Source organism: Artemia franciscana, chromosome 8 (genome assembly GCF_032884065.1).
Source record: "Artemia franciscana chromosome 8, ASM3288406v1, whole genome shotgun sequence".
Taxonomy (NCBI): Eukaryota; Metazoa; Arthropoda; class Branchiopoda; order Anostraca; family Artemiidae; genus Artemia; species Artemia franciscana.
The window spans coordinates 43543926-43571920 of NC_088870.1; the positions used below are offsets into that span (position 1 = coordinate 43543926).

The following is a 27995-nucleotide window of genomic DNA, read 5'->3' on the forward strand; positions in this document are numbered from 1 at the left end:
GGCAAGAATAGCTGTGTTTGTTTTAGTAATATGGTGTATCGTTTTTTTTTCTCGTTGGTATACGAGCTCTGCATCCCGCCAAGGGAAAAAAATGTATAAAATTGTGCAATTTATTGCTATAACATTAAAGAACCTTTAACTTAATAGATGAATCTATTCCAAGCAGATCAAACACAAGTTGTTTATTCAAATAAAAATATGAAAATTGAAACATGCTATGAAATTCAACCAAGAAATTAAAGTAAATAAACAGTGTTGCAACCCCTAATAATTAAGGTAAATACTAAGTAGAAAATACGACAAAAAAAAACACTAAAAAATTCAGTTACGAAACATGTTATAAATATTATGAGTGAAAAAGAGAGGGATAAAATCGAAATTTATATAAAATAAATTTTATACCCTTATAAATCTAATACGCCCTTAGTTACTTCACAGCCGTTAGTTGTCAACTTTAACGTCTGTAGTTAATGTAAATTTACTATGATTTACTACTTTGAACAGGGATGGATACATAAATAGTGTTGAGGAAGGTGCACCAACATAACTTGAGCCCTTTCGCTAGTGTTTTTCACCCCTACACCCCTGTAGTGAGTTAAAACTCTCGAACTTGGGATGGAAAGAAATATGCCCCTAAAATAACCTCTTGGATCCTCTCCTAGAATGTATTTTGAATCACTTTACATGTTATATTCCTCAATTGCTTATGTCTAGATTTGGCTTAGTTCTAGCCTCTTTAGTGTTTTTACTAATTTAACCCGCTTTAAAAGAAGGCAAATTTACAGGAAAAAAATATAGTTTCAGTAGTTTAATACGTAGAAAAAACTTTGAAAAGTATTTATGACTGAATCCCCTCCCCTGTAAGGAAATCCAGAGTACGGTCCTGATATTCACAAATACTTAAACAGAGAAAAAAAGCACTATATCTATATATTTTATAAATTACAGAGAACTTTATTGAGCAACTGTAGCAGACCCTTAATGATACCTTGTTTGATGGGATATTTCAAAGTTTTTTTTTAAATAGAATAACAATCAGAAGACTTGAGAGAGAAATTAGAATTAAAAGCTATACAAGTAATCCCAGACTCCATTTCTAGTTAAATAATTAACTAGGTAACATTTCCAGGTAGATGAGACCCAAAACATAAAACATCATAAAATAGATAATTCATTCAATATCTAAACTTCAATCTCGCCCCTTATGTTCTAGCACGCACTGGTACGTTGGCCTAACTAAGGCAGGGAAGTCAGGAGGGTGTTAAACCCCTTCAACCTGTTTCAACCCACCACTAAATTTCATTCTCAATGGGGAAATATATAAAATGAGAAGGTTAGTCCATTAGGAGGGGAATTACAGCCCAATCTAAGATTTCTCTTTACACCAACGCACACGTGGTATGCAAATTATTAAAACGTAAATAAACATATACAACATAAATAAACTCTACAATGAACAGCTTTAGGGCTACAAGATAAAAAAAAACTCTTGGGCTACAAAACTTAGGGAAACAACATAAATACACTCTACAATCAAAAGTAGTTTTTCTGTTTTAGGGTTATAAGAAGAGTACAACATATCCTGACCTCTCTTTAAGAACCTTCAAGCGTACTTTAAAAATTTGTCATTCTATCTTTAATGGTATATGCTAACACTATCCGGCACTTTACTCCACAAAATGGAGTATTTCACCAGGAATTTAAAATACCTACTTTGCATATTTTACTCTTCTTCTAAAGGTTGCTGAAAGATACTTGAATATACAGTAAATTAAGAAAAACATGTCTTTTTTTCTTTAAAAAAAGTGATTTTTTCTTCTAAGCAGAACAGGCCAACAAAAAAACAAGTAAAAGAACCAAAATCATGGACATACTGCATAAGAGTAAATGTTTTTATCTTCGGAATACCTTTTTTTGTTAACGAAAAATATATAAAAGATACAGAGAAGCAAATAAGATTAATATATTCACATACTTGTACTGGGAGGACCTAGACAACAAAGCAGCCAATCAGATTAAAGCAGCCAATCAGATAATCAGAACCACTTGGTGATTCTTTTTAACCTTGGGCAATAAAATTTTCAATAAAAACTAACTTTGTTAATTTAATCTATTAATTAGCCCAGGAATCTATTTTTAATTAACATAACTTAAACCAGCTGTCGGCTCTAATGTAAGATTTGCTGTGGTTTGAATACACTTTTCAAAAATAACCCTCACTTCCGAATAGAACATTCCCTAAAGTGCACGCACTCGAATAAGAGTCCACTCGATAAAACAGTTCACGCTTTTCAGCATCAGTAACAAGCTTGTTCCACAAATCATTGCGTCTCAATGTCGCCATATGGCCGCAGATGATTAAACAATGTTTTGCACGGGTTAAGGCAACATTGAACTTCTCAGGTTCAGAGAAGGATCCAATTCCTTTCTTGCTGTCCCTTGTAGCGGATATTACGATGGCATGCTTTTCTCTACCTTGAAAACCCTTGACAATGTCCACTTGAACACTTTTTGCACCACTGCAATCACTAAAACAAAAAACACACGTAAGAACAATGTTCTGATAAACACGGGTGCTAGCAGAAGGTGGCTTATACCCTCCAGCCCCTCTTAATGCCTAAAAAAAACATGAAAGTACGAAACTGTGTGCTATCCAGATAAAATTCGCTTTTACAGTAAGAAGAACCTCTGGCTCTATCTTATGGGCGTAGCTAGAAATTTGCGCCACCTAGAAAACACATAGCCTTGTAAAACAGTAACATGTCAAAGCTTAATGTAATGCTGCGTTTTAGTTTAGCACGGTAATTATTTCCTTAATACCTACTTGCCCCCCCCCCCCCCCTGTTGAAGAAAGGATGGGTGAAGTAAAAGAAGAAACGTCATTACGCTATATATGAGCTTTTACTAATAGGCATCTTTGTGCCCACAGTGACCTAACTCGTTTACTTAATTTTTTTTTTTCTTTTTGTGAAATGTTTGTGTTGTTTCTTTTATACTCCCGTTTTAACTCCTAGTTTTCTATGATATATTTATCTTGTTAACGGTGTCTTTTCTTAGTTTGTGTTTAATACTCCATTGTTTTTTTTAAGTGGGCAAATAACTAAATATATATTAAACTGAACCAGATAGATAATTCTCAATGGAAGTAATTTGGTGGGCGGGACCAAACTAGGGTAGGCTGCAAGATTTTTTTACAGGTCGAGATTTGAGACTGTGGAACAGAATTGACGATGTGAATGACACAAAGAGCATCGACTGAAGTAGGGATTCAGGAAATTTTGTATAGAGTTCCTCAAGGTTGGATATACAAGACGAAAATTGCTGAGTTGAATTATTTTCAATAGGATGTTCTAACCCGTATGAAAATACAGATATTAAGATGGATATAGATATTTACAGGGGTGTAGCTACAGAATTTTTGTTGGGTATTGTAGTAGGGGCTATTCGACCGGTAGCGCAGAAAAGTAGCTATTAAGAAACACGCTACAAGGTGAATGTAAAAACATTACGCAATACATTATAAACAATAGACACACATTAAATAATATTAGACATAAGTGCTAGTGCTTTGCTTTTACTTAAATTGTTAGAAATGAGCTGTTGCAGACGACATTAGTATATCGAAAACAATGTTTTGTGTGGGCAAAGGTGAATTTTGTATACATTCGGCTTTTTTTTAGTCAGATTCACCATTAATACTGCAGTACATATCTATCATCCATTTCACCCAATCCCCACACCCAGTACATGCGCAATCTCAAAATTGAATCAATCTCTATTATAATAGCCTGGTTATACCGGGCTATAAGATTTAATTTGTTGTGCTAAACTTATAATATACATGAATTAATATTATTTATTATTTTTGTTTAATTGTTTATTTGTGGGTTCAGAGATTTATATTAGTAAATAGCATTAATAGCAACGGACCACATAAAGCCAAAACAAAAATCATAGGCAGCGCAATAGTACTGTCTAAGTAAAGATACAGGATAAGTCAAATTGACTTATTGAGTTGATAAACATTACCCTACTTACCTTACTCAGTGTGACTTACCTTTCTAGGTTACGTATAGCTTGCGTACGAGTTCAAGGACAGCTTGTGAAGAATAAGATTATTGGTTTTTTTCCAATTAAATCTAAAATCTCGCAATATGGAAAAATTTCGCCTTAAAAAAGCTGAAACAATCAAATTTTAATCGTAAATTTTTTTATGGAAAAATTTTTATGGGAAAAATGTAAAAACTTGACATTGTTTTCCAAGCTCATTGCATAATTTAAATACTATATATAAACTATGCAAAAATTTTCAAAACAAATGAAAATGATTGCAATTTTTAGCACAAAGCCTAAATTTAATATTTTGAGCTAAATAAAGATCAATCTTAAATCAATATATAAATACTCAAATAAGATACATAAATCAACAAGAAATATATAAATACTATTATTTGAAATATTTAATTATTATTACATGTATAAGATTGCTACATAAATACCATTAAAAATACATTTTATTACTCCTTGTTTTTACTCTTTTAATACCTTGCTACCCACACTCCATGCTTCACAGCCTATGAAAGCATTTGTTAAGTTTGCAGTGCCTACAGTCGAAGTTCAAGTTAGGTTAAGTAAGGTCAAGTCCAAGTTACAAGGAAATTCTCACCGGGATTGTAGCTCCTTCAGAACTGAAAATTTGTGTCTATGTGATGGAGTAATGACGCCAATCGTTTCCAAGTCATCTACTGTAGCTAACATTTCCACCAATCGGGCAGTCAAATATGCTACGGGCTTGTTCAATGGATACCTGCAAAATTTTAATCAACAGTTTATTCTCAAGGTCATTTGGCTTAACATTACTACTACTACTACTACTACTACTACTACTACTACTACTACTACTACTACTACTACTACTACTACTACTACTACTACTACTACTACTACTACTACTACTACTACTACACTACCACTACCACTACCACTACCACTACCACTACCACTACCACTACCACTACCACTACTACCACTACTACTACTACTACTACTACTACTACTACTACTACTACTACTACTACTACTACTACTACTACTACTACTACTACTACTACTACTACTACTACTACTACTACTACTACTACTACTACTACTACTACTACTACTACTACTACTACTACTACTACTACTACTACTACTACTACTACTACTACTACTACTACTACTACTACTACTACTACTACTACTACTACTACTACTACTACTACTACTACTACTACTACTACTACTACTACTACTACTACTACTACTACTACTACTACTACTACTACTACTACTACTACTACTACTACTACTACTACTACTACTACTACTACTACTACTACTACTACTACTACTACTACTACTACTACTACTACTACTACTACTACTACTACTACTACTACTACTATAATAATAATAATAACTCACTGCAGCACCAAGCCGCCTGAGGCCAACACAGCTACGCACGCTCCTCCTCCAGCCTAATCTATATAAAGCCTCCCTCTTTACAACCTCCCAGGAAGTTCCCATTTCCTTTAAATCTTTATTTATGGCATCCTCCCAACCCAGACAAGGACGACCTGCTTTCCGTGTAACGGTTGGCCAAAAAGGACAATCTTCGGTAATCATTCATCCGTAGAACGTGGCCTAGCCATCTCAACCTTTCTTTCATTATAGCCCTAGAAAACAGGATTGAACCACACTTTTCGTACAACCTACTGTTTGACTACTACTACTTCGTACTACTACTACTACTACTACTACTACTACTACTACTACTACTACTACTACTACTACTACTACTACTACTACTACTACTACTACTACTACTACTACTACTACTACTAATAATAATAATAATAATAATAATAACTCACTGCAGCACCAAGCCGCCTGAGGCCAACACAGCTACGCACGCTCCTCCTCCAGCCTAATCTATATAAAGCCTCCCTCTTTACAACCTCCCAGGAAGTTCCCATTTCCTTTAAATCTTTATTTATGACATCCTCCCAACCCAGACAAGGACGACCTGCTTTCCGTGTAACGGTTGGCCAAAAAGGACAATCTTCGGTAATCTTTCATCCGTAGAACGTGGCCTAGCCATCTCAACCTTTCTTTCATTATAGCCCTAGAAAACGGGATTGAACCACACTTTTCGTACAACCTACTGTTTGAAATACGGTTGAAACAATGTTTGAAATACTGTTTGAAACAATCTGAACATAAAATCATCAATATTAATAAAATCGTTTAACTACAACAGCTTTAACTAATAATAACCCTTCACTTCGAGATTCAGAAAAATTTAGAGAGATCTTAATATAAGATAAATTATACAATATATTATCTTATTGCGAAAACTGCCATTTTGAGAAAGAAAAAAAAATTCCAGCGAAGAAAGATATTCTTAAAAGCCCAAGTAAAAGCTAGTAGACTAATGCAATACAGACTTAATAAAAGATAAAAAGAAAATATTAATTAATTTTCTTGAGGAAAATATTCTACTTCAATATTCTTTTAAATTTCGTTCAATGTTGCAAATTTATTAAACATTGAAAGACTCATTTCTTATATAATCGTTATTTTAAGGTCAAACTATTCGCGGTGACGAAGAGTAAGTAAAGAGCAACCTATTTCAATAGGAACAAAAACTTTAGATCACGAGATTCCTCAAGCTGGCTATATCGATTGTTTGAAGTTTAAACAGTTTTTAGATTCCCAAATGTTGAAGCTAATGGTCATTAACTTGTCCATATCGGATGGCAGGGGTTAAGTAAGGTATAATTGAGCGGAAGTTAAAAATTACAGCACCAGCCTCTAATAAGTAGAAAAAATTAGAAATATCAGGTCCTTGCTGGAGGATGGAAAACCATAGAGGTGAGTATTCCCTTAAGACGGCCCAAGCTGCAGCTTCAGTGTTTCTATTCCCTATATTCATTGATACAATGCCAAGACAATCAATATTGTTTAGCGTCTTCATATTTCAGCAGCTATCTGAGATTTGACAGAAAATAAATAAACACTATAAGAATTATTCAAAGGTTTTGAACAATTCCCTGAATGGCAGCGCTAAAAAGCGACCTTATGTAGCGGCATGGTTTGTACAGCCAGCGTTGTCAGGGAAAGTTGAACTGATAAATGCCCAACAATGATTATATAGACTTAAAATCTAAATATGATTCTGGTTCCAAGAATCCATACCACAACCACTCAGAAAAAGTACGTCAACCAGATATCCTAATGGCTTTTACTGCAGTGTTAAAAAGGGGCTGGTTATAGCCATGCCATGAAGCTATCTGTGACAATAGTGGTCCGTGTTGGCAGAAAGTATTGCCATATTTGTAAAAAACAATTTTTGAATTAGTTTTTTTTATTTTTCAATTTTTGCCTTATTCTGTAACTTATCTTTGATTAACATAATGTTCTGAATAAGCTCACTTTTAACAGGCAACATTCATGAAAATGAATGTTTTTTCGGAAGGGGGGGGGGAGAGGTATATTTCACGCTGAGGAATTTTTCATGAAAGAATTTTTTGTTTGTGAGGGTTTCCACGGAGGGGTTGCAGATTTCCTGGCATGTTTGAAAAGCAATCAAAAATTAAGTAATTTTTTAGTTAAAAGTAAGATTTAACATTAAAACTTGAAAGCAACAGAAATTTTTCCATATATGAGGGAGGCTTACGTCTCCTCAACCCTTAATTATTTATGCTAGTTTGACTTTTTCTTTCAATTCTTTAAGAAGACTCCTGAAGCCCAATGTCCGTTTATTTGGAAAAGAAGCTTTTTTAAAAACCTAATAACTAAAAAACTTTAGCGTACAAAGTGAGAGATTGAGGAGGGGACAGTCCCCTAATATAAGGAATTATTTCTATTCCTTCTAAGTTTTAATATCACTCATTATTTTCAGTTGAAAAACTAGCTTTTTAACACAGCAATATATTTACACACAAATCATAAATATGAAAATTGGAAATGATTTTTTTTTTCTGTTTTGCAACTTCAAAGCTTTTTTCAGCAACGAATATTTATATAAAGACTTAATATGAAATATTGTATTTTTTCTGGGGGAGAACCCCCTTTTTTCTAGCCCGCTTGTTTCAGCAAACCTGCTCTCACCCTTTTTGTTTATCTTTTTCTCTCCTCATTTTTATTTTAGAGGTACAAGAAAAAAATTAGTGCGTTCGTACACCGCCGGTGGTTATAAAAACGAATACAGACTTATATTCTTATGCACAAATTTAGGCTTAGCCTCGCCACAAATAATTCAACAGAAGTCATAGAGTGTCTACATCTTAAAAAGATTTTACACAAATTACGTAGAACAGATCCCGCTTTTTCTTTTTATGGACAAGATGTCTGGAAGAGTCCATAGTCATAATTGTCTCTTCTTAGCATTTTTATTGCCTCTCTTTTCCTTATTATACTTCTCCTTATTGTCTCACCTTTCCATGGAAGAAAACAAAAGGATACGATATCGCCCAATAATACGAATCGCTTCAAATCTAAGATAAATTATAGTCCCAGTAATAGCTACAACCTACTTAAGTAAGAAAAATATAGCAATGCTCACAACTTCGAAGACCACACTGCCTTTCCATGACGAAAGTAAAACAGTTCAAAATAGGGATGAAACCTTTTAATTGACAGCAAACAGATATAAAATTATTTAACTGGATATTTCGAACACATATACAGTGTTCATCATCAGCAGTAAAACTAAAAGACATGAATAAAAATAAGCAAAATTTATACCTAATAAACTAATTACATATAGTTTATTGCTCTTATTTTTTTCAATGCAACAGCCGAGCCAAATCTCTTTGACCTTTTCAGAACCGATAGTCCCAGTAATAGCTACAACCTAGTTAAGTAAGAAAAATAGAGCAGTGTTCTATCCGAGCTTTATTAGTGGTATTCACCTTATTATCGTTCATGCATAAAACTGAAAAATCCTTAAACTGTCGGTCAATTAAGACTAGACCTAATAACAATTACGGTGGGCTTTCAGCTGTTAAGAAAAACTTGTATACGTCTCTTTCATTGGCATTCACTCGCTAAAGCCTTAAATGTAAATTTTAACAAAATTGTTGGTAAAGTTACTAACTTTGTCTGAGAACAATCAATGTCAGTTTTTGTAGTTCAGAGCTTGTCACTTCATTTTAAAACTGTTTCAACGTGGAGTAATGGCGGAAATTTTGATTTCTAATACAAATGATTAAACGGATAAAAAGTGTCACTGTGTCATTCGAAACGTATGGTGGAATATATTCTACGAATTCAAAAATACATTTTTGGTGTTTTCTTTAAATAAAATAATTCATTAAAATTCGTTGCCTTCCTTTATTTTCGTGAATTTGTGTCCCTGGAAACTTAAAATTGCTAATAGGGAGACCAACATAGTGTAACTTGGCATGAGAAAACCGTCAAAGCCTCATTCACGCCAATTACATCACTATCATCCCAATGCATAAATAAACCCTTAAAGCAAAACTGCTGGGAAAGGCCAGAGGATACCAAAAAGTATCACTATGCTGGACAAAACATCTGGGTATTGTAATTTAAATGATTTCAAACGTTGAATTAGTTCTTCTTTTGATAATTTTTTCATTGTAATTTTCGTTTTAGCTTGTTTTGTAGCTCCAAAAGCGTGCTACCAGGCACGCTTGCCCCCTCTAGCCCCCTCCCCACTAGATCCAACCCTGATGTTAATATTAACAATAAACTAGGCATCCAAAATTACTATCTCACGCCTTGGCGATTTTCACACATTGGTACAGATCCAGGTATACCTGCCATGTACATCAGATCCTTTTTTTTTGGGGGGGGGTGCCCAAAAATTCCCTTTAATCTGAATATATACCAATGCCTTCTGCTGATAAAGTTTTAAAAACATTTCTAAAGTTAGGAATAGGGCGCATACACGGCAAAATAAAAAATATCTTCGGGCAATTGTCAGCCCAACAAGCAGCAATTCATCTAGAAAAGAAACATATTTTGAGAGGGAGCTACTGAAGCAGGTCAAGTGTGGCATCTACATGCGTCAACTTTGGTAGATATTGACCCATCACCTCTGAATGCAAAGTTCTCTTAACTTTTTGACTTGGTAAATCAAACAGTTCGTGGTAACGAACTGTAGTAAGGAGCGACCCGGCTCAATAGTAACCGAAACTCTAAAAAACGAAATTTTTATAAAAATAGTTACACCAAAAGAATTGAATTTTTATGCTGATTTGAAATATATAAGTTTCATTAAGTTTAGGCTGAATCGTCAGAAGTTACGAGCCTGAGAAAATTTCCCTTATTTTAGAAAATAGGGGGAAACACCCCTTAAAGGTCATCGAATTTTAACGAAAATCACACCATTAGATTCAGCGTATCACAGATCCCTAGAGTAGAAGTTTCAAGCTTCTATCTACAAAAATGTGGAATTTTACATTTTTTGCCATAAGACAGATCACGGATGCATGTTTATTTGTTGTTTTTTTTTGTTTTTTTTCCAGGGATGATCGTATCGACCCAGTGGTCCTAGAATGTCGTGTGAGAGCTCATTCTAACAGAAATTAAAAGTTCTAGTGCCCTTTTTAAAGGACCAAAAAAATTGGAGGGCACCTAGGCCCCCTGCCACGCTCATTTGTTGTGAAAAGAATGAAATTCATGTAAAAAGAATTTTTTCAAAATTCTGAGATAGCCATTTTATTCAGCATAGTCGAAAAACCTAATAACTTTGTCGTTGGGGACGACTTACTCTCCCACAGTCCCCATGGGAGGGGCTGCAAGTTACAAACTTTGACCAGTGTTTACACATAGTAATGGTTATTTGGAAGTGTATAGACGCTTTCAGGGGGATTTTTTTTTGTTTGGGGGGATGGATTGAGGGGAGAGGTTATACGGGGGGAACTTTCCATGGAGGAATTTGTCATGGGGGAAGAGAATTTCCATGAAGGGGCGCAGGATTTTTTAGCATTTTTTTAAAGAGCAATGAAAAAATAAATATGAAAAGGTTTTTCAACTGAAAGTAAGGAGCGGCATTAAAATCTGAAACGAACAGTAATTATTACGCACATGATGGGGTTTACCTCCCCCTAATACCTCACTCTTTACGCTAAAGTAATTTTATTGATTTCAACTATTTATTCTACGGCCTTTGTGATTCAAGGGTCATTCTTAAGGAATTGGGCCAAAATTTAAGCTTTAGTGCAAAGAGCGAGGTATTGACGAGGGGGAGAACCCCCTCATATACGTAATAAAAACATACGAATTTAGAAGCTCGTTACGTAATTCAATTCGTAAGTTACGTGCATTTTTACTAATAAAAACGTTTGTAAAATTAAAAGTTCTAGTTGCCTTTTTTAGTAACCAACAAATTGGAGGGTAACTAGGCCTACTCCCCCGCTCCTTTTTTTACGAGAACTACGAACTACGAGAAAGCCATTTAGCCAAAAATTAATCTGCAAATTTCCTTTTAATTATTCATGTGCAGAGAGCCAAAGTCAAAACATGCATTAATTCAAAAACGTTCAGAAATTAAATAAAAAAAAACAAGTTTTTTTAACTGAAAGTAAGGAGCGACATTAAAACTTAAAAAGAACAGAAATTACTCCGTATATGAAAGGGGCTGTTATCTCCTCAACGCCCCGCTTTTTACGCTAAAATTTTTTACTGTTTTAAAAAGTAGAGCTGAAAGAAAGAGACAAACTTTCTAGTTTCCTTTTTAAGTAACCAAAATTTGGAGGGCAACTAGGCCTCCTCCCCCGCTCCCTTTTTGTCAAAATTGTCGGATCAAAACTATGAAAATGCTATCTAGCAAAAAAAAAATTGCAAATTTCGTTTTAAATATTCATGTGTGAAGAGCCAAAACCAAAACAGGCATTAATTCAAAAACGTTCAGAAACTAAATTAAAAAAAAAAAGTTTTTTTTTACTGAAAGTAAGGAGTGACATTAAAACTTAAGACCAACAGAAATTACTCCGTATATGGGCTGTTTCTTCCTCAACGCCCCACTCATTACGCTAAAGTTATCTTTACTATTTTAAAAAGTAGAGATGAAAGAAAGAGTCAAACGTTTGCGTAAAGAGCGGGGCGTTGAGGAGGGAACAGCCCCTTTCATATACGAAGTAATTTCTATTCGTTTTAAGTTTTAAAGTCGCTCCTTACTTCCAATTAAAAAAATTTGTTTTTTTTTTAAATTTAATTCCCAAAAAGAACTACACCTTCATAGGAAACCTACACTTTCTTCAGCTGCTTTTTTTTGCGTTACTACTGAAAATACCATAACCGTGTTTGGATTTTTAAAAAATTAAAATTGAATACCTAATTTTTTCATTCTTTCATTCCTAATTTCATTCTTTCGGGCCTTGTTACTTTAGAAGGACAAAACACCCTAGAAACCACACACCATATATACCATAACAGATAACTGAACACCAGGTTAAGTTTTTACTACACTAATTCAAACAATCACATTTTATTCTTTCGGGCCTTGTTACTTTAGAAGGACAAAAAACCCTAGATACCACACACCAGATATGCCATACAACAGATAACTGAACAGCAAGTTAAGTTTTACTACATTAATTCAAACTATCAGATTTCATTCTTTCGGGCCTTGTTACTTTAGAAGGACAAAAAACCCTAGATACCACACACCAGATATCCATATAACAGATAACTGAACACAAGGTTAAGTTTTTACTACACTAATTCAAAAAATCAGATATCATTTTCACTGGCCATGGTGTTATAAGTAAACAGTGTTGAAGAAAATATCAGTACAAATCAAAACTTACATTCCGTCTATATTCTCTAAACGGTCAGCCACATCTATAACAATGTATGGACGGACTCCGAGCGGTTTGTCTGTCCTGGTTCCGTTTGATATATTGCCATTGTAAAACATTCTGGAGGGGAAATACGAAATTGCAGGATGCATTCTGAAAAGAAAAAGAAGATATTATTCCTGAACGGTTATCTATAGCATGAAAAAAGGCGAATTCATACATATTTTTTTATTGAGCCGAAGTATAGAATAGCAAAAAAAATTAAATTAAGTGAATAAACTAAATAAAAATAAGATAATAAATAAAGTAAATAAGTAAATAATAAGAAAATAAAGTCAAGTAAAAAAAATGAAAAATAAAGTAAAGTAAAAATAAAGTAAAGTAAAATAAAGTAAATAAAGTAAAAAGTAAAGTAAATAAAGTAACTAAAAGTAAATAAAGCATTATTGATGTAAAGAAAACAAACAACATAATTGATACAAGCCAGAACAAAAGAAAAGTGAGTAGTCAATCTTTAATTTATTTAATTTTTTTATATTATAAAATATAATTTAATAATTATAAAATATAATTTAATAATTATAAAATATAATTATTTTATTTTATAAATTAATTTGTTTTATTTAATTATTAATCTTTAATTTATCAAAAGGTTGATCAAATTGACAGTTTGTTTTTCTCTATCTTTTTGTTGGCCACCTATTACAACCTGGGGAAAGGTGGAATATTACTACCACAAACAAAAAATCTTGAATTATGCTTGGTACTTACACCGTAGCCATATAAGGGTTTTCTGAACTAAACCACATCTTGGGTAAATTTCTCAATTAGTTTCTACAATATAATAATAGCAATGGTTTAATTATCACCCAAAACATGAAACAGCGCTGTAACCAAGGTCATATCAAACAAAGATTTTGGGAGGAGGGCTCGAACTTAATTGATGAATCTGTACTTAATTGATGAAATTTATAATTAGCATATAAGAAAGGCTCTGTAAAATTAAACAGCGGGGTCAATTCAAAAAAATGGGGTGAAGGAGCTAAAAGCGCAACTTGGGGAACAGATTTTGTTGCTTTTTTAACTTTTCCAACAAAAGAGGCAAAAAAGCTATTTTTACGTGAAAATCCCGAAAAAATATTTTTTCAAAATCTATTGGGACAAAAAATCTTTGGGGCAATGCTCACTTCCTACCCCCCCCCCCTTTATGACTCTGTTAACAGTGAAGTGGCGATTACAAAGCCCAATTCACCTAAATACACTGTCAAAATCCGGTAGCTAATGGTTCATATTGGTAAAAGTTGATAGCGAGATATGTGCTTCGCGGCACACATACCTGCCACGAATTAAAATTTGCACATTATCATTTCGAGATTTTTATGAGAAACAGACGATAGTTGGATAGGTACACCAAAAAAGTCCCTACCTATATTCAACAAATAAAATAATTACGGAGGGCGAACTTACGAGTTTACCGAAAAAAATTTAATACAAGGTCGAAAGGAGGGAAATGCTAGAAATGGAAAGGGGAGAAAGCTAGAAATGGAATCAGCAGCTTTTTTTAAGTGATGAATTGTAAACATTAGGAAGATAAAACATTGATAATACCAACAAAAAGATTGTAGCAGGGACAAGAGCACCACTAGAAAAATTCAGAAGGTGTTGAGGAGAATACAACCAGGAGTTTTTAGTTTTGTCTCAACTTCAAGGAGAATATTTCTCATTTTCCTATTTTATTATATATTTTTTCAAAGTCTTTCCTTTCCCATGAGGTGCCATCATTACCATGGCTCCTCCCCTACAGTGGACATGAGAAAGAGGATGGGAATAACCCCAGAAAAGTGAATGATTTATAATAAGATTAAATTTTAAGATTAAGTTTTTCTTAGCGCGGCAGCATTTTGTAGAAGATGTGTTTTGGTTTTGTATGAGAAGAAAATGAAAATAATCAAAATATAATAATTTCAGCTGAATGACATAAATTTTCACAGTACTGAAAATATTCAGTACAATAGAAATGGTAACCCCAATTTTCGTAGAGATTGCAAAAGATCTTATGACAGTAATTTGTCGCAAAAATCTTTTCGATTCATTTACAGCTAAAAATTGCGTTTTTCTTGTTTTACTGTTTAACGTCGATACTAATAGCCTACAAAGATAATAATAGCCACTAGATACGAATAGCTAAAACTTTGCTGCTAGAAATAGGCAATTGGCAGTTTGGTAAAATTGGATGTTGCTTAATCCTCTCTTTGTTCGACAGTATCAAGAACAAAATACGATAAAAATAAAAAAATCTAGAACCATCATTCTATAAATGTAAACTAAATATTGCACACTAAAACAAAAAAGAGGGAAATAAAAATCTACAAACCAAAGAAAAACATGCGCGAGGAAGAAGTTTCAAGCTAGAGCGGAGACTTTTCGTATTGCTATTTAATTTAGCCTCATTCAAAGCTGCACATTGGTTCGTGGAAATTTCATTAAAACTCTTTATATTAGCAAAACATAAAAAAAAAACTGAGGAAACCATATACCCAAGGCATGGCATTATTTCACAAACTTTAATGTCTTTGGAATTCTTATCTTCCTTGATGGTGACGTCTGTAGGGGGAGGGGAGGAGGTGGAGGGTAATTTTGAAGAATACTTTTTGTGGAAAATTTTCATTAAAAATAACTCTTATGGTATTTCGATAGAAAATATGGTACTTATATGATATATACCTGCAGCTCCGACGAACGAAAGTTACTTATTTCTGTGTGACACAAAAGTAACATCTGTATGAGCTGCTTGTGTGCAAGCTACTATTTTGTGAGCTACAGTTATTACTTATATGTAATAAAATCCGTGGGACACGAAAAACAAAATAGAAAATTATTACCAAGCATGTAAGTACTGATATTGTTATGTCGTTTTAGGACTTATTGGATAATTTGTCCAAAAATACCCATGTACTTAAAAGCCTATTAACAGCTTAATTTGACTAATACTGATATTTAGCTCTGATTCAGGCCAATCAGAATTTTTCATTGAAATTTTCCACCAATCAAAAAATCTTACGAAACCCTGATTAGCTGAAATTAGCACTAGCTTATCTTGGTATTAGTAAAATTTCATTGCAAATGAGGTGTTAAAGACTTACCACAATCATTTTAGGCCTATTGCAAAACTTGTTATTTTTGTTGCTTCATTTTTCGTTCTTCATCAGTGTCTTCTATTTGAAAAAAAAAATTGCCTTTTCGTTTCGTAGTCTATGTGCTCCTTTGTTTCGAAAGGGGCTACTCCTCACTTCTTATTTTTTTTAGACTTTCCATAGTACAGAAACCAAAATTTTATTTTTATAAGGAAATATACAAAAAAGAGAAAAAAATGCAAACGGAAACTTACGAAGCTACATATTTTGTTATGTTCATATAGCCTAAGGGCAATATAGTTCGAAAAAATTCTAGTTCCTATGAATCAAAATAAACACATCAATACATAAAACCTATTATTTGCATATTTGTAATCCCAAGCTGGTGTAATTACTGTTTAACGGTTTTACACAGCTAAAAGCAAAAGCAACACATCAAAATTTTGATTATTAAGCTTCTGGAGGTTAAATATAAAAATATAAATTCTGCCTTCGTTCATCCAATAATAAGCAATTAAATAAAAAAATATATTTTTTTTTATTTTTGGGAAGAAGCAAATACGAAAGCTTGAAGTGTGAATTAATGGAGGTTTCTTTTTTTTGTAATAAACTTAATAATTAATTGTCCTTATTCATTCCTAATCGATTATTAATCAATTGATCAACATATGAAACAAATTTATAATTAATTTTAAATTTGTTTAATAAAATGATCAATACCAATTGATTTACAATTCAAGACACCAATTGAATATACAATTTGTATTATAATTAATTTTGACAACTTTGGTTTATTACCTGTATTGTGTCCAAATAGACAATACATTTTCTTCTTCAACTGCGTTGATAAACCTCGAAAAAAAAGACTTAAAGTGTCCAATATTTGCGTAAGCCTAGAAATAATAAACAAATAAATAGCTGCTATAAAACAAATACCTATAACTCTTCGGTAAAATAAGAAGTGTTACGGCCTGTTTGTCAAACAGTTCGTGGTAACGAACGTTACCAAGTCATAGAATCTTAACAAAAATCACACCATCAGATTCAGCGTATCAGAGAACCCTACTGTAGAAGTTTCGAGCTCCTATCTACAAAAATGTGGAATTTTGCATTTTTTGACATAAGGCAGATCACGGATGCGTGTTTATTTGTTTTTTTTTGTTTTTTTGTTTTTTTTTCCCAGGGGTGATCGTATCGACCCAGTTGTCCTAGAGTGTTGCAAGAGGGCTCATTCTAACGGAAATGAAAAGTTCTAGTGCCCTTTTTGAGTGAACAAAAAAATTGGAGGGTACCTAGGCCCCCTCCCACGCTATTTATTTTCCCAAAGTCAACGGATCAAAATTCTGAGATAGCCATTTTATTCAGTGTAGTCGAAAAACCTTATAACTATGTCTTTGGGGACGAATTACTCCCCCACAGTCCCCGTGGGAGGGGCAACAAGTTACAAACTTTGACCTGTGCTTACATATAGTAATGGTTATTGGGAAGTATACAGACGTTTTCAGGAGGATTTTTTTGGTTGGGGGGAGGGGTTGAGAAGAGAGGGATATGCTGGGGGAACTTTCCATCGAGAATTTGTCATGGGAGAAGAAAATTTCCATGAAGGGAGAGCAGGATTTACTAGCATTATTTAAAAAAAACAATTAAAAATAAATGTGAAAAAACTTTTTCAGCTGGAAGTAAGGAACAGCAATAAAACTTAAAACAAACAGAAATTATTACCCATATGAGGGGCTCACTTCCTTCTAATACCTCGCTCTTTACGCTAAAGTATTTTTAGTAATTTCAACTATTTATTCTACGGCTTATGTGATTCAGGGGTCATTCTTAATGAATTGGGATAAAATTTAAGCTTTAGTGTAAAGAGCGAGGTACTGACGATGGGGCGAATCCCCTCATATATGTAATAAAAACATGTGAATACAAAAGTTCTTTACGTAAGCTAATTTATAAGTTACGTAAATCTTTTACCAATAAAAATATTCGTAAAAAATTAAAAGTTCTAGTTGCCTTTTTAATTAACCAAAAAATCGGAGGGCAACTAGGCTTCGTCCCCCGCTCTTTTTTTCTCAAAATCATTCGATCAAAATCATGAGAAAGCTATTTAGCTAAAAAAAAAATATGCAAATTTCGTTTTGATTATTCCTCTACGGAGAGCCAAAATCAAAACATGCATTGATTCAAAAAAGTTCAGAAATTAAATAAAAAAAACAAGTTTTTTTAACTGGAAGTAAGGAGCGACATTAAAACTTAAAACGCACAGAAATTACTTCGTATATGAAAGAGGCTACTACCTCATCAACGCCCCGCTCTTTACGCTAAAATTTTTTACTGTTTTAAAAAGAAGAATTGAGAGAAAGAGTCTAACTTTAGCGTAAAGAGCGGGGCGTTGATGAGGTAGCAGCCTCTTTCATATACGAAGTAATTTCTGTGCGTTTTAAGTTTTAATGTCGCTCCTTACTTCCAGTTAAAAAAAACTTGTTTTTTTCAAACAGTTCGTGGTAACGAACTGTAGTAAGGAGCGACCCGGCTCAATAGTAACCAAAACTCTAAAAAATTGAATTTTGATATCAATAGCTACATCAAAAGAATCGCATTTTAATGCTGATTTTGAATATATAAGTTTCATCAACATTAGTCTTACCCATCAAAAGTTACGAGCCTGAGAAAATTTGCCTTATTTAGGAAAATAGGGGGAAACACCCCCTAAAAGTCGTAGGATCTTCACGAAAATGACACCATCAGATTCAGCGTATCAGAGAACCATACTGTAGAAGTTTCAAGCTCCTATCTACAAAAATGTGGAATTTTGTATTATTTGCCAGAAGACAAATCACGGGTGCGTGTTTATTTGTTGGTTTGTTTTTTTTGTTTTTTTTTTTCCCAGGGGTCATCGTATCGACCAAGTGGTCCTAGAATCGGGCAAGAGGGCTCATTCTAACGGAAACGAAAAGTTATAGTGCCCTTTTTAAGTGACCAAAAAAATTGGAGGGCATCTAGGCCCCCTCCCACGCTCATTTTTTTCCCAATTCAACGGATCAAAATTTTGAGATAGCCATTTTGTTCAGCATAGTCGAAAACCATAATAACTATGTCTTCGGGGATGACTTACTCCCCCACAATCCCTGGGGGAGGGGCTGCAAGTTACAAACTTTGACCAGTGTTTACATATAGTAATGGCTATTGGGAAGTGTACAGACGTTTTCAGGGGGATTTTATTTTGTTTGGGGGTGGGGCTGAGGAGAGGGGGCTATGTTGGAGGATCTTTCCTTGGAGGAATCTGTCATGGGGAAGAAAAATTCAATGACAAGGGCGCAGGATTCTCTAGTATTACTATAAGAAAACAATGAAAAATAAACATGAAAACGTTTTTTCAAATGAAAGGAAGAAGTAGCATTGAAACTTAAAACGAACAGAGATTATTACGCATATGAGGGGTTCTAAAAATACTTTAGCATAAAGAGCGAGGTATTTAGGAGGAGATAAATACCTTGCTCTTTATGCTAAAGTATTTTTAGTAATTTCAACTATTTATTCTTTAAGGGGTCATTCTTAAAGAATTGGGACAAAACTTACGATTTAGTGTAAAGAGCGAGGTATTAACGAGGGTACAAATCCCCTCGTATACATAATAAAAATATAAGGTTATGAAAGTTTGTTACGTAAGTTAATTCTTAAGTTACGTATATTTTTTACTAATAAAAACGTTCGTTAAAAATTAAAAGTTCTAGTTGCCTTTTTAAGTAACCGAAAAATTGGAGGGCAACTAGGCCTCCTTCTCCACCCCTTATTTCTCAAAATCGTCTGATCAAAACTAAGAGAAAGCCATTTAGCCAAAAAAAGAATTAATATACAAATTTCATTTTAATAATTTATGTGCGGAGAGCCAACACCAAACATGCATTAATTCAAAAACGTTCAGAAATTAAATAAAAAAAACTAATTTTTTTAGCTGAAAGTAAGGAGCGACATTAAAACTTAAAACGAACAGAAATTACTCCGTATATGAAATGAGTTGTCCCCTCCGCAATCCCTCGCTCTTTACGCTAAAGTTTAACTCTTTGCCACAATTCTACTTTTTAAAATAATTTAAAGCTTTAGCGTAAAGAGCGAGGGATTGCGGAGGGGACAACTCATTTCATATACGGAGTAATTTCTGTTCGTCTGTTCAGTAAATTCAGTAATTGTCAGTAAATTCTGTTCTGCTCAAGTTGTTAAATAAATAGTTCCCATAGACAAACATTAAAAAGGTTATCGAACTTTTTCTATCGAAGGGCTTAACATAAGATGACAAAGGACTTTAATAGCGGGATTTGAAATATTTTTTAGGTTTCTAAACCAAGTTTGCCAAGTTTAAACCAGCAATTTTTTTTTGCGGAAGTTTTGTTAGGACAAATAATTTTTATAATATATCAAACAGTTCGTGGTAACGAACTGTAATAAGGAGCGACCCGGCTCAATAGTAACCAAAACTCTAAAAAATTGAATTTTGATTTCAATAGCTACATCAAAAGAATCGCATTTTAATGCTGATTTTAAATATATAAGTTTCATCAAGTTTAGTCTTACCCATCAAAATTTACGAGCCTGAGAAAATTTGCCTCATTTAGGCAAATGAGGCAAATCATTTAGGCAATGAATGGGAGAAGGGATATCCTTCTCCCATTCTTTACGCTAAAGTTTGATAAGGGCTTTCCAGAGAGCATTCTAGAATGCAAAAAATTGTCAGTTTGCAATCTGAAGTATGTTATTTGCCTCCTTGAAAAATCCACTTGCACCTTCCTTTTTCCTCCTTCCATTCCTCCTTGAGAAATCTTCGTCCGAAAATCCATTTAAAAATCCATTCCTCCTTGAGAAATCTACCATCTTTTGAAAAATCTGATAAAATCCATTTCAAAGCAGATATGGCTAAAAGAGCTTCTTATTCCCGACCCACTAGGACAGATTAAATAAAAAAAAAGGTTTTTTTAACTGAAAGTAAGGAGCGACATTAAAGCTTAAAACGAACAGAAATTATTTCGTATATGAAAGGGGATGTTCCCTCATCAACACCCCGATATTTACGCTAAAATTTGACTCTTTCTCTCAACTCTACTTTTTAAAACAGTAAAAAACGAACAAGATGATCTTTTCGAACAAGATGATCAAAACATTCAAAGTGCTGAACAATCAGAAATTTTGTTAACTCTGGTCCGGGGAAAAAAATTCGATTATTTTCTATGAATAAACATCTTCTTGACCTAGGGACTTGAACAAAGCTTATCAGAAAACACTGGAGGCTTCCAAGCCCTTTTTTGATTGAACCAGTATTTTGGAGACAGAGTTGCTAGAGCTCTAGGTAATCTAACCTAACCTAACCCCAACCCCCGTAATGTGCAAATATATAGTCCAAATTATACAAGTCAAATACATTTTATCACCAGTTATTTTCTTTGTGGCTATGAAACCGATTTTCATAGATCGTACATTCTCCTTGTTATCCATAGCAAACTATCCTTAGCATACTTTCATCTCCGGATCTATCCTAAGGGGATACAGGGGTAATTTAAACCTAAGGATATAGTTTTGGAGCCTTTCAACAATGCTAAACAAAATGGATCTTAAACTTTTGATTGAACAATTTGGGGGAAGGGGTGAAAGAGACGTGAGAGGGGGGCTAGTAGCCGTCCAATCTTTTTGTTCGACTAAAAGAGACAAAAAAAAATTTCAATTTGTGTTCAAATTTGCCCTCTTCCGCTGTTCGGGGACAGTTGGTTCGATACGATTACAACTGGAAAAAAAATTAATTAAAACGCGTCCCTGGCTTTTCGGCAAAAACTACAAAAGTCAACATTTCTTGCATATAGGGGCTTGAAGCCTCTACTACAGGGTTCTGTGATGTGCTGAATCTAATGGCATAGTTTATTAACCAAAAAATTGGAGGGCAACTAGGCTTCCTCCCCCGCTCTTTTTTCTCAAAATCATTCGATCAAAATTATGAGAAAGCCATTTAGCCCCCCCCCCCCAAAAAAAATATGCAAATTTCGTTATAATTATTTCTCTGCAGAGAGCCAAAATCAAAACATGCATTGATTCAAAAACGTTCAGAAATTAAATAAAAAAAACAAGTTTTTTCAACTGAAAGTAAGGAGCGACATTAAAACTTAAAACGAACAGAAATTGCTTCGTATATGAAAGGGGCTGCTTCCTCATCAGCGCCCCGCTCTTTATGCTAAAGTTTGACTCTTTCAACTCTTCCTTTTAAAACAGTAAAAAACTTTAGCGTAAAGAGCGGGGCGCTGATGAGGAAGCAGCCCCTTTCATATACGAAGCAATTTCTGTTCGTTTTAAGTTTTAATGTCGCTCCTTACTTTCAGTTGAAAAAACTTGTTTTTTTTATTTAATTATTTAATAACTCAAATATGCCGTAGCATTACAGGTAGCACAATGGGCTCTTAGAGTTAGACCGGAAACAACACTGAGCCTGCCTGGGAGGTAACTGCATTAAGCGTATACTATTTAGCACAAGTTTCAATGTTCGCGGATGTCTCATGATTCTTGACAGTGGCGTCAAATGAGAAAAGGAGAATGGTGTCTATGTTCCCTAGATTTTACGCCCCGGCCTAAATTTTGAAAAAAAAAATCTTTTTTGAGGATCTTTTCTCCGAAAAATGTCTCTTTTTTGCTATTTTCATTGAAAAAAAAAAAAAGTTTGCCCCCATCCCAAGACAAAATTTCACAAAAAACTCAACCAAGTTTAAAAACACAAGCTTTGCTTCTTCTTATAGGATACACTTAAATAACAAGAACTAAGAGCTCATATGGTACTTGTGGCGAGATCGGAACAGCCAAGAACTCATACGGCATAAGCTCTAGCAAAATTCTAAGAATCAATAGATTGATTTAAATGGAAAACCAGAAGCTTAATGCCGGTCGGGATTTAAAAGAGGACCTCTGAGACACGAGATCCTTCTAAATGTCAAAATTCATTAAGATCCGATCGCCCACTCGTAAGTTAAAAATACCTAATTTTTTCTAATTTTTCCACTCCCTTCCACCCCCAGATGGTGGTATCGGGGAAAACGACTTTATCAAGGCAATTTGTGCAGGTCCCTTACACACCTAGCAATTTTCATCGTCCTAGCACGTCCAGAAGCACCGAACTCGCCAAACACTGGAAATCCCCCCAACTCCCCCAAAGAGAATGGATCCGTCCCAATTATGCCAATTACGTATCTAGAACTTGTGCTTATTCTTCCCATCAAGTTTCATCCCGATCTCTCCACTCTAAGTGTTTTCCAAGATTTCCGGTATCCATGATTTCTGTTTCCCCCTCCAACCCCCTGTCACCCCAGATCCGATTTGAATTGAAAATGAGCATCTGAGACATAAGATCTTTCTATATATCAAGTTTCATTAGGATCCGATAACCCATTCGTAAGGTAAAGATACCTCGATTTTCACGTTTTCCAAGATTTCCGGTTCCACTTCCAACTCCCCCCAATGTCTTCGAATCTGGTCAGGATTTAAAATGAGAGTGCTGAAGCATAAGATCCTTTTAAATAGCAATTTTATTAAGATTTGATCACCCATTCGTAAGTTACAAATACCTCAGTTTTCCGAATTACCCCCCAAGCTCCCCCAAAGAAAGCGGATCCAGTTCGGTTATGTCAGTCACGTACCTTGAGCTTGTTATTGTTCTTCCCACCTAGTTTCATCCTGATCTCTCCACTCTAAGCGTTTTTCAAGATTTCCGCCCCCAACTCCCCCCAATAACACTGGATCCTGTCGGAATTAAACTATTTAAACTGTCGGAAAGAGATCTGAGAAAAGAGAGCGGCCCCATTCAGGTTATGTTAATCAGGTATCTAGGATTTGTGCTTTTTTCCCACCAAGTTTAATCCGAACCCTTCACTCTAAGCGTTTTCCAAGATTTTAGGTTCCCCAACAACTCCCCCCCCCAATGTCACCAGATCCAATCGAGATTTGAAATAAAAGCTCTGAGACACGATATCCTTCCAAATGTCAAATTTCATTAAGAATTGATCACGCGTTCGTAAGTTAAAAACACCTAATTTTTTCTAATTTTTCCGAATTACCCGTCCCCCCCCAGATGACCGAATCAAATAAACGACTATTTCTAATGTAATCTTGTCCTGTCCCTGATATTCCTGCCAAATTTCATCGTCTTAGCTTATCTGGAAGTGCCTAAACTAGCAAAACCGGGACCGCCAGACAGACAGACAGAATTTGCGATCACTATATATCACTTGGTAAATACTAAGTGCGATAAAAATATGATTGGCTGTCTTGCAAAAACATGTCACAGGTGCAAACCAATGAAATTAAAGCAAACCTTTTACCTAATAGATACTGGAAATAACCATTTTTTGTTTGGCTTGAAACGCATTAGTTTCTAAATTACTCGTATGATAGTTAAAGAGCCCGGAATAGAAAAAAAAACTTTACGAAATTCTATAAAGAATTAAAACAAAAAATAACCTTAAAGTAAACAATTACAAAACTGTAATGGTAATATGTAAACAAACAATTTTGCTTAGTTTAGCTATTCTTAGTGATAACACGTATAAATATAACACGTTTATTTAAAATAACATGTTATTTATACACGTATAAATAATGTGTATGCCGTATATGACAGTGTACAAACGAGCAAACAAGCAGTGACAATAATTGAAGGAAGAGACAGGGGACTGTACTAATTGTACAGCCCCCAAAAGGGGGGGGGGAATCAGTTCCCCTTTTTTCGAAAAATACCTGTTTTGGGGCATTTTCATTGAAAGATGTTTTTTTTTGTATTTTATTAAAGAAATAGGAAAACATGACAAATATACCCTCATCCCTAGATACTCGAAATACTTTCTGCCTCCCCCTAAATTTCCATGAATTTGCGCCAGTGAGAACAACTGAGCATTTAAAGAGGGGGCATTTAAACCTCCTTAAACCGTAGAGCATTTAAACCTCTTATGCTTACAGGAGTAAATACAAATCGACAGATAAAATTGGAGAAAGGCATGCAAAAAGAAAAGCGCTGCAAGTAAAAGAAAGGCAAGTAGAAAGAAAAGCATTGAAAAATAAGCTTCAAATGCTAATCAACTAACCTTTGACATGATATTGGGTTTAAGTTGCTTCCGATCACCAACTAAAATAAGTTTCCTGACTCCATACGTTAGGGGTTGCAGCAGGTCAATTTCAGTGCAATGATTCGCCTCATCAACTATGCAGAAATCAAAAACCATTTCTGTTTCCTTTATAATAAGCTCCAAGGAAGAGCTTTCGGAGTAGGAAAAAGCTGTTGCTAGGACTCTAGCATTTCTGATCATGTCCTTAGTATTTGAATCTGCATGACCTTGAAGACTAATCAACTGCTCGCTAAAACCTTTTTTAGCTTGATTTTCCAATATAAATTGTAAGTCTTTGTGAGCATCACCAACAATTCCCAAACCGAGAATTTTAAATGTTGCGCCAGTCACTTCCATTTGCTCATGTAATTTCCGGATCATTTCGACTAAAACAGTTTCCGAGAGTGAGCAAAGTAAAATTTTACATTCTGGCTTAACAAATAGCAACTGGAGAATAGTTGAAGCCATAACGAAGGTCTTGCCACAACCAGGGGGTCCTTGAAGAACACATATTACGGGTTCCTTATCTATAAGGCACTGAGTCACAATATGTTTCATCACTTTTTTATGTTCAGGACCGAGATATTCAAAGCGATTGTCCATTGAAAAAGTAGCAATTTGTGGCAATGTCGTTGTTCCTGGCTTTAAAATGAGGTTTCTTAAGGGTGACGATTCGACAATCAAAGATGTAGTAAACTTTTTCACAAGAGACACGAAACGTTTGTATATTACTTGGACTTTAAGAGGAACTTCATAATCGAACCAATCTGTAGGTAATACTTTGTTTTTCAAACACTTAATAGAGATTTCAACAAAAGCTTTTGGTTTTCTTTTTTACTTTAAATCCATGGAATTCAAATTCTCCGGGGCTTCCTCCATATTCTTAAACTGAATAGAATGAACACAGCCAAGAATCTTAAAATAAGGATTTTCTCCCGCCGCAGCATTAAAACGTTTCAGGGGTATCCGCAGGATTACCAAAGATCCGTTTTTCATATATTCAAACAAAGATGAGCCTCGGGGTAGGATTGTGTGGAGACAAAAGATTAAATGTTGTTTATCATATTCTACAATTCCACTGCCATCGCTATTGAAAACAAACCTATGGCAAGTATCTGGGTTTCCATTAAAGCGATTATACTCGCTCCTAACCCTATGAAAAGTTTCAACGATCAATGGTGGGCCAAAGACTGAAAGATAGTGGTTAATGTCATAGAAATGAACTGGAACAGGTAAAAATTGGTAAGGAAAATTACTTTCTGGAATAAGAAATGTCGGAAATTCTGATATATATTTTACTTCCTCAAACCAGTCAGGGTCCCACCTTAAGATGAAAGTACAGGCTCCCATAGTAGTGAATATGTGATACATTTCAGATGCCACTTTTACTTGTACTGAAAAAACGTGCTCTGCTCCTTCTCTTACTAGACAGTGAGATGTCCATACCGATGTACTTGATTTGCTTGGGTCCTTGTCTGCACAATTTGGGGTTGTTTCTAGAATCAAGAGAGCAATAAATAGACTCGTTTTGCTATCATAAGCAAAAAAAGGAACTTCTATATTATTCAGAACACACTCAAGAAGTGAAGTTAGGTTAATCCTAATAATATATACCAAAATATGATGAAAATATAACACTTTTGGTTTATTATAATATAACTTGGGCTATATATTTGCAAATTATGGGGTGTGGGGGTAAAACAACCTAAACTTACCCCCACCCCCTAATGTAAAAATACATAGCCCAAATTATTCAAGTCCACTGCATTTTGTCACCCGTTACTGGTCTTTATGACTGTGAAACCGTTTTCATAGATCGTACATTCAGCAAACTTCTCGAGTGTGTTCTGAATAATACAGAGGTTTCGTAAAAAATTTCAAGCTATGCAATGCGGAACGGTTGAAAGCTTCTTTAAACCTAGGCCTCTTAAAACGGTTCTCTGGTATACGGTCGGTAAAATCGGGAAAGGTACTTTATCTCGAAGCTAAAACAAGTCTAAATACTTTATGGCTTAAAACTATTTGAATCGTTACTACTTAAATTTCTTATTTACGTTTGCCTTATCTCAGTAGTTTTTTACTGATAGCAACCCGAAATAAATAAATATGTAACAAATATAAAGTAAATATCAATAAATATACGTCAAACGACCGAACTAGTTAGTCCACTTTTGCTCTATCGCAGCAGTTTTCTTTCTAAAAATAAAGAAAATAAGTACTAAATAAGTGTACCGAAATAAATAAATATGTAACAAATATAGAGTAAGTATCAACAAATGTACGTCAAAAGACCTTACTAGTTAGACGACGTGGACATTGTCTCTGTAATTTTCTTTGAATACATAAAGGTAAATGAATATTAACAAGAGCTAAGAGCTCATATGGCACTTGTGACGAGGTTGGAAGAGCCAAGAGCTCATATGGCACGAGCTCTAGAAAAATTCTAAGAATCAATAGATTCATTTGAAAGGAAAATCGGAGGCTTATTGCCGGTAGGGATTTAAAATAAGAGCTCTGAGACATGAGGTCCTTCTAAATATCAAAATTCGTTAGATCCGATAACCCACTCGTAAGTTAAAAATACCTCATTTTTTCTAATTTGTCCTCTCCCTTCCGCCCTCCAGATGGTCAAATCGGGTAAAACGACTTTATCAAGTCAATTTGTGCAGGTCCCTGACACGCCTACCAATTTTCATCGTTCTGGCACGTCCAGAAACACCGAACTCGCCAGAGCACTGGGCCCCTCCCCCTAACTCCCCCAAAGAGAGCAGATCCCGTCCAGTTACGTCAATCATGTATCTACAACATTTGCTTATTCTACCCACCAAGTTTCATCCCTATCTCTCCACTCTAAGCGTTTTCCAAGATTTCCCGTTATGTCTCAAAGAGCTTTGAGACACAAGGTCCTTCTAAATATCATACTT

At 34.6% G+C, this 27995-nt stretch overlaps 2 protein-coding genes across 5 annotated transcripts in view; both read right to left on the reverse strand.

Annotated features, from left to right (window-relative positions):
• Window positions 1-214: 214 nt before the first annotated feature.
• Window positions 215-25903, reverse strand: LOC136030463 (regulator of nonsense transcripts 1-like). The gene is made up of 5 exons (XM_065709469.1): window positions 25051-25903; window positions 16748-16842; window positions 12825-12968; window positions 4667-4807; window positions 215-2528 (listed from the first exon to the last, which is right to left on the reverse strand). Exons 1-5 carry the CDS (start codon window positions 25672-25674, stop codon window positions 2204-2206), a joined length of 1329 nt encoding a protein of 442 aa, XP_065565541.1. The 5' UTR covers window positions 25675-25903; the 3' UTR covers window positions 215-2203.
• The window catches only part of LOC136030461 (zinc finger protein 180-like), a 138393-nt gene continuing 136300 nt past the window's right edge, over window positions 25903-27995 (reverse strand). For all 4 annotated transcript variants that reach the window (XM_065709465.1, XM_065709464.1, XM_065709467.1 and 1 more), the window contains one exon: window positions 25903-26567. In XM_065709465.1, the coding sequence (XP_065565537.1) occupies window positions 25906-26567 (662 nt within the window). In that variant the 3' untranslated portion in view covers window positions 25903-25905. The remainder of the gene's footprint in view (window positions 26568-27995) is intronic.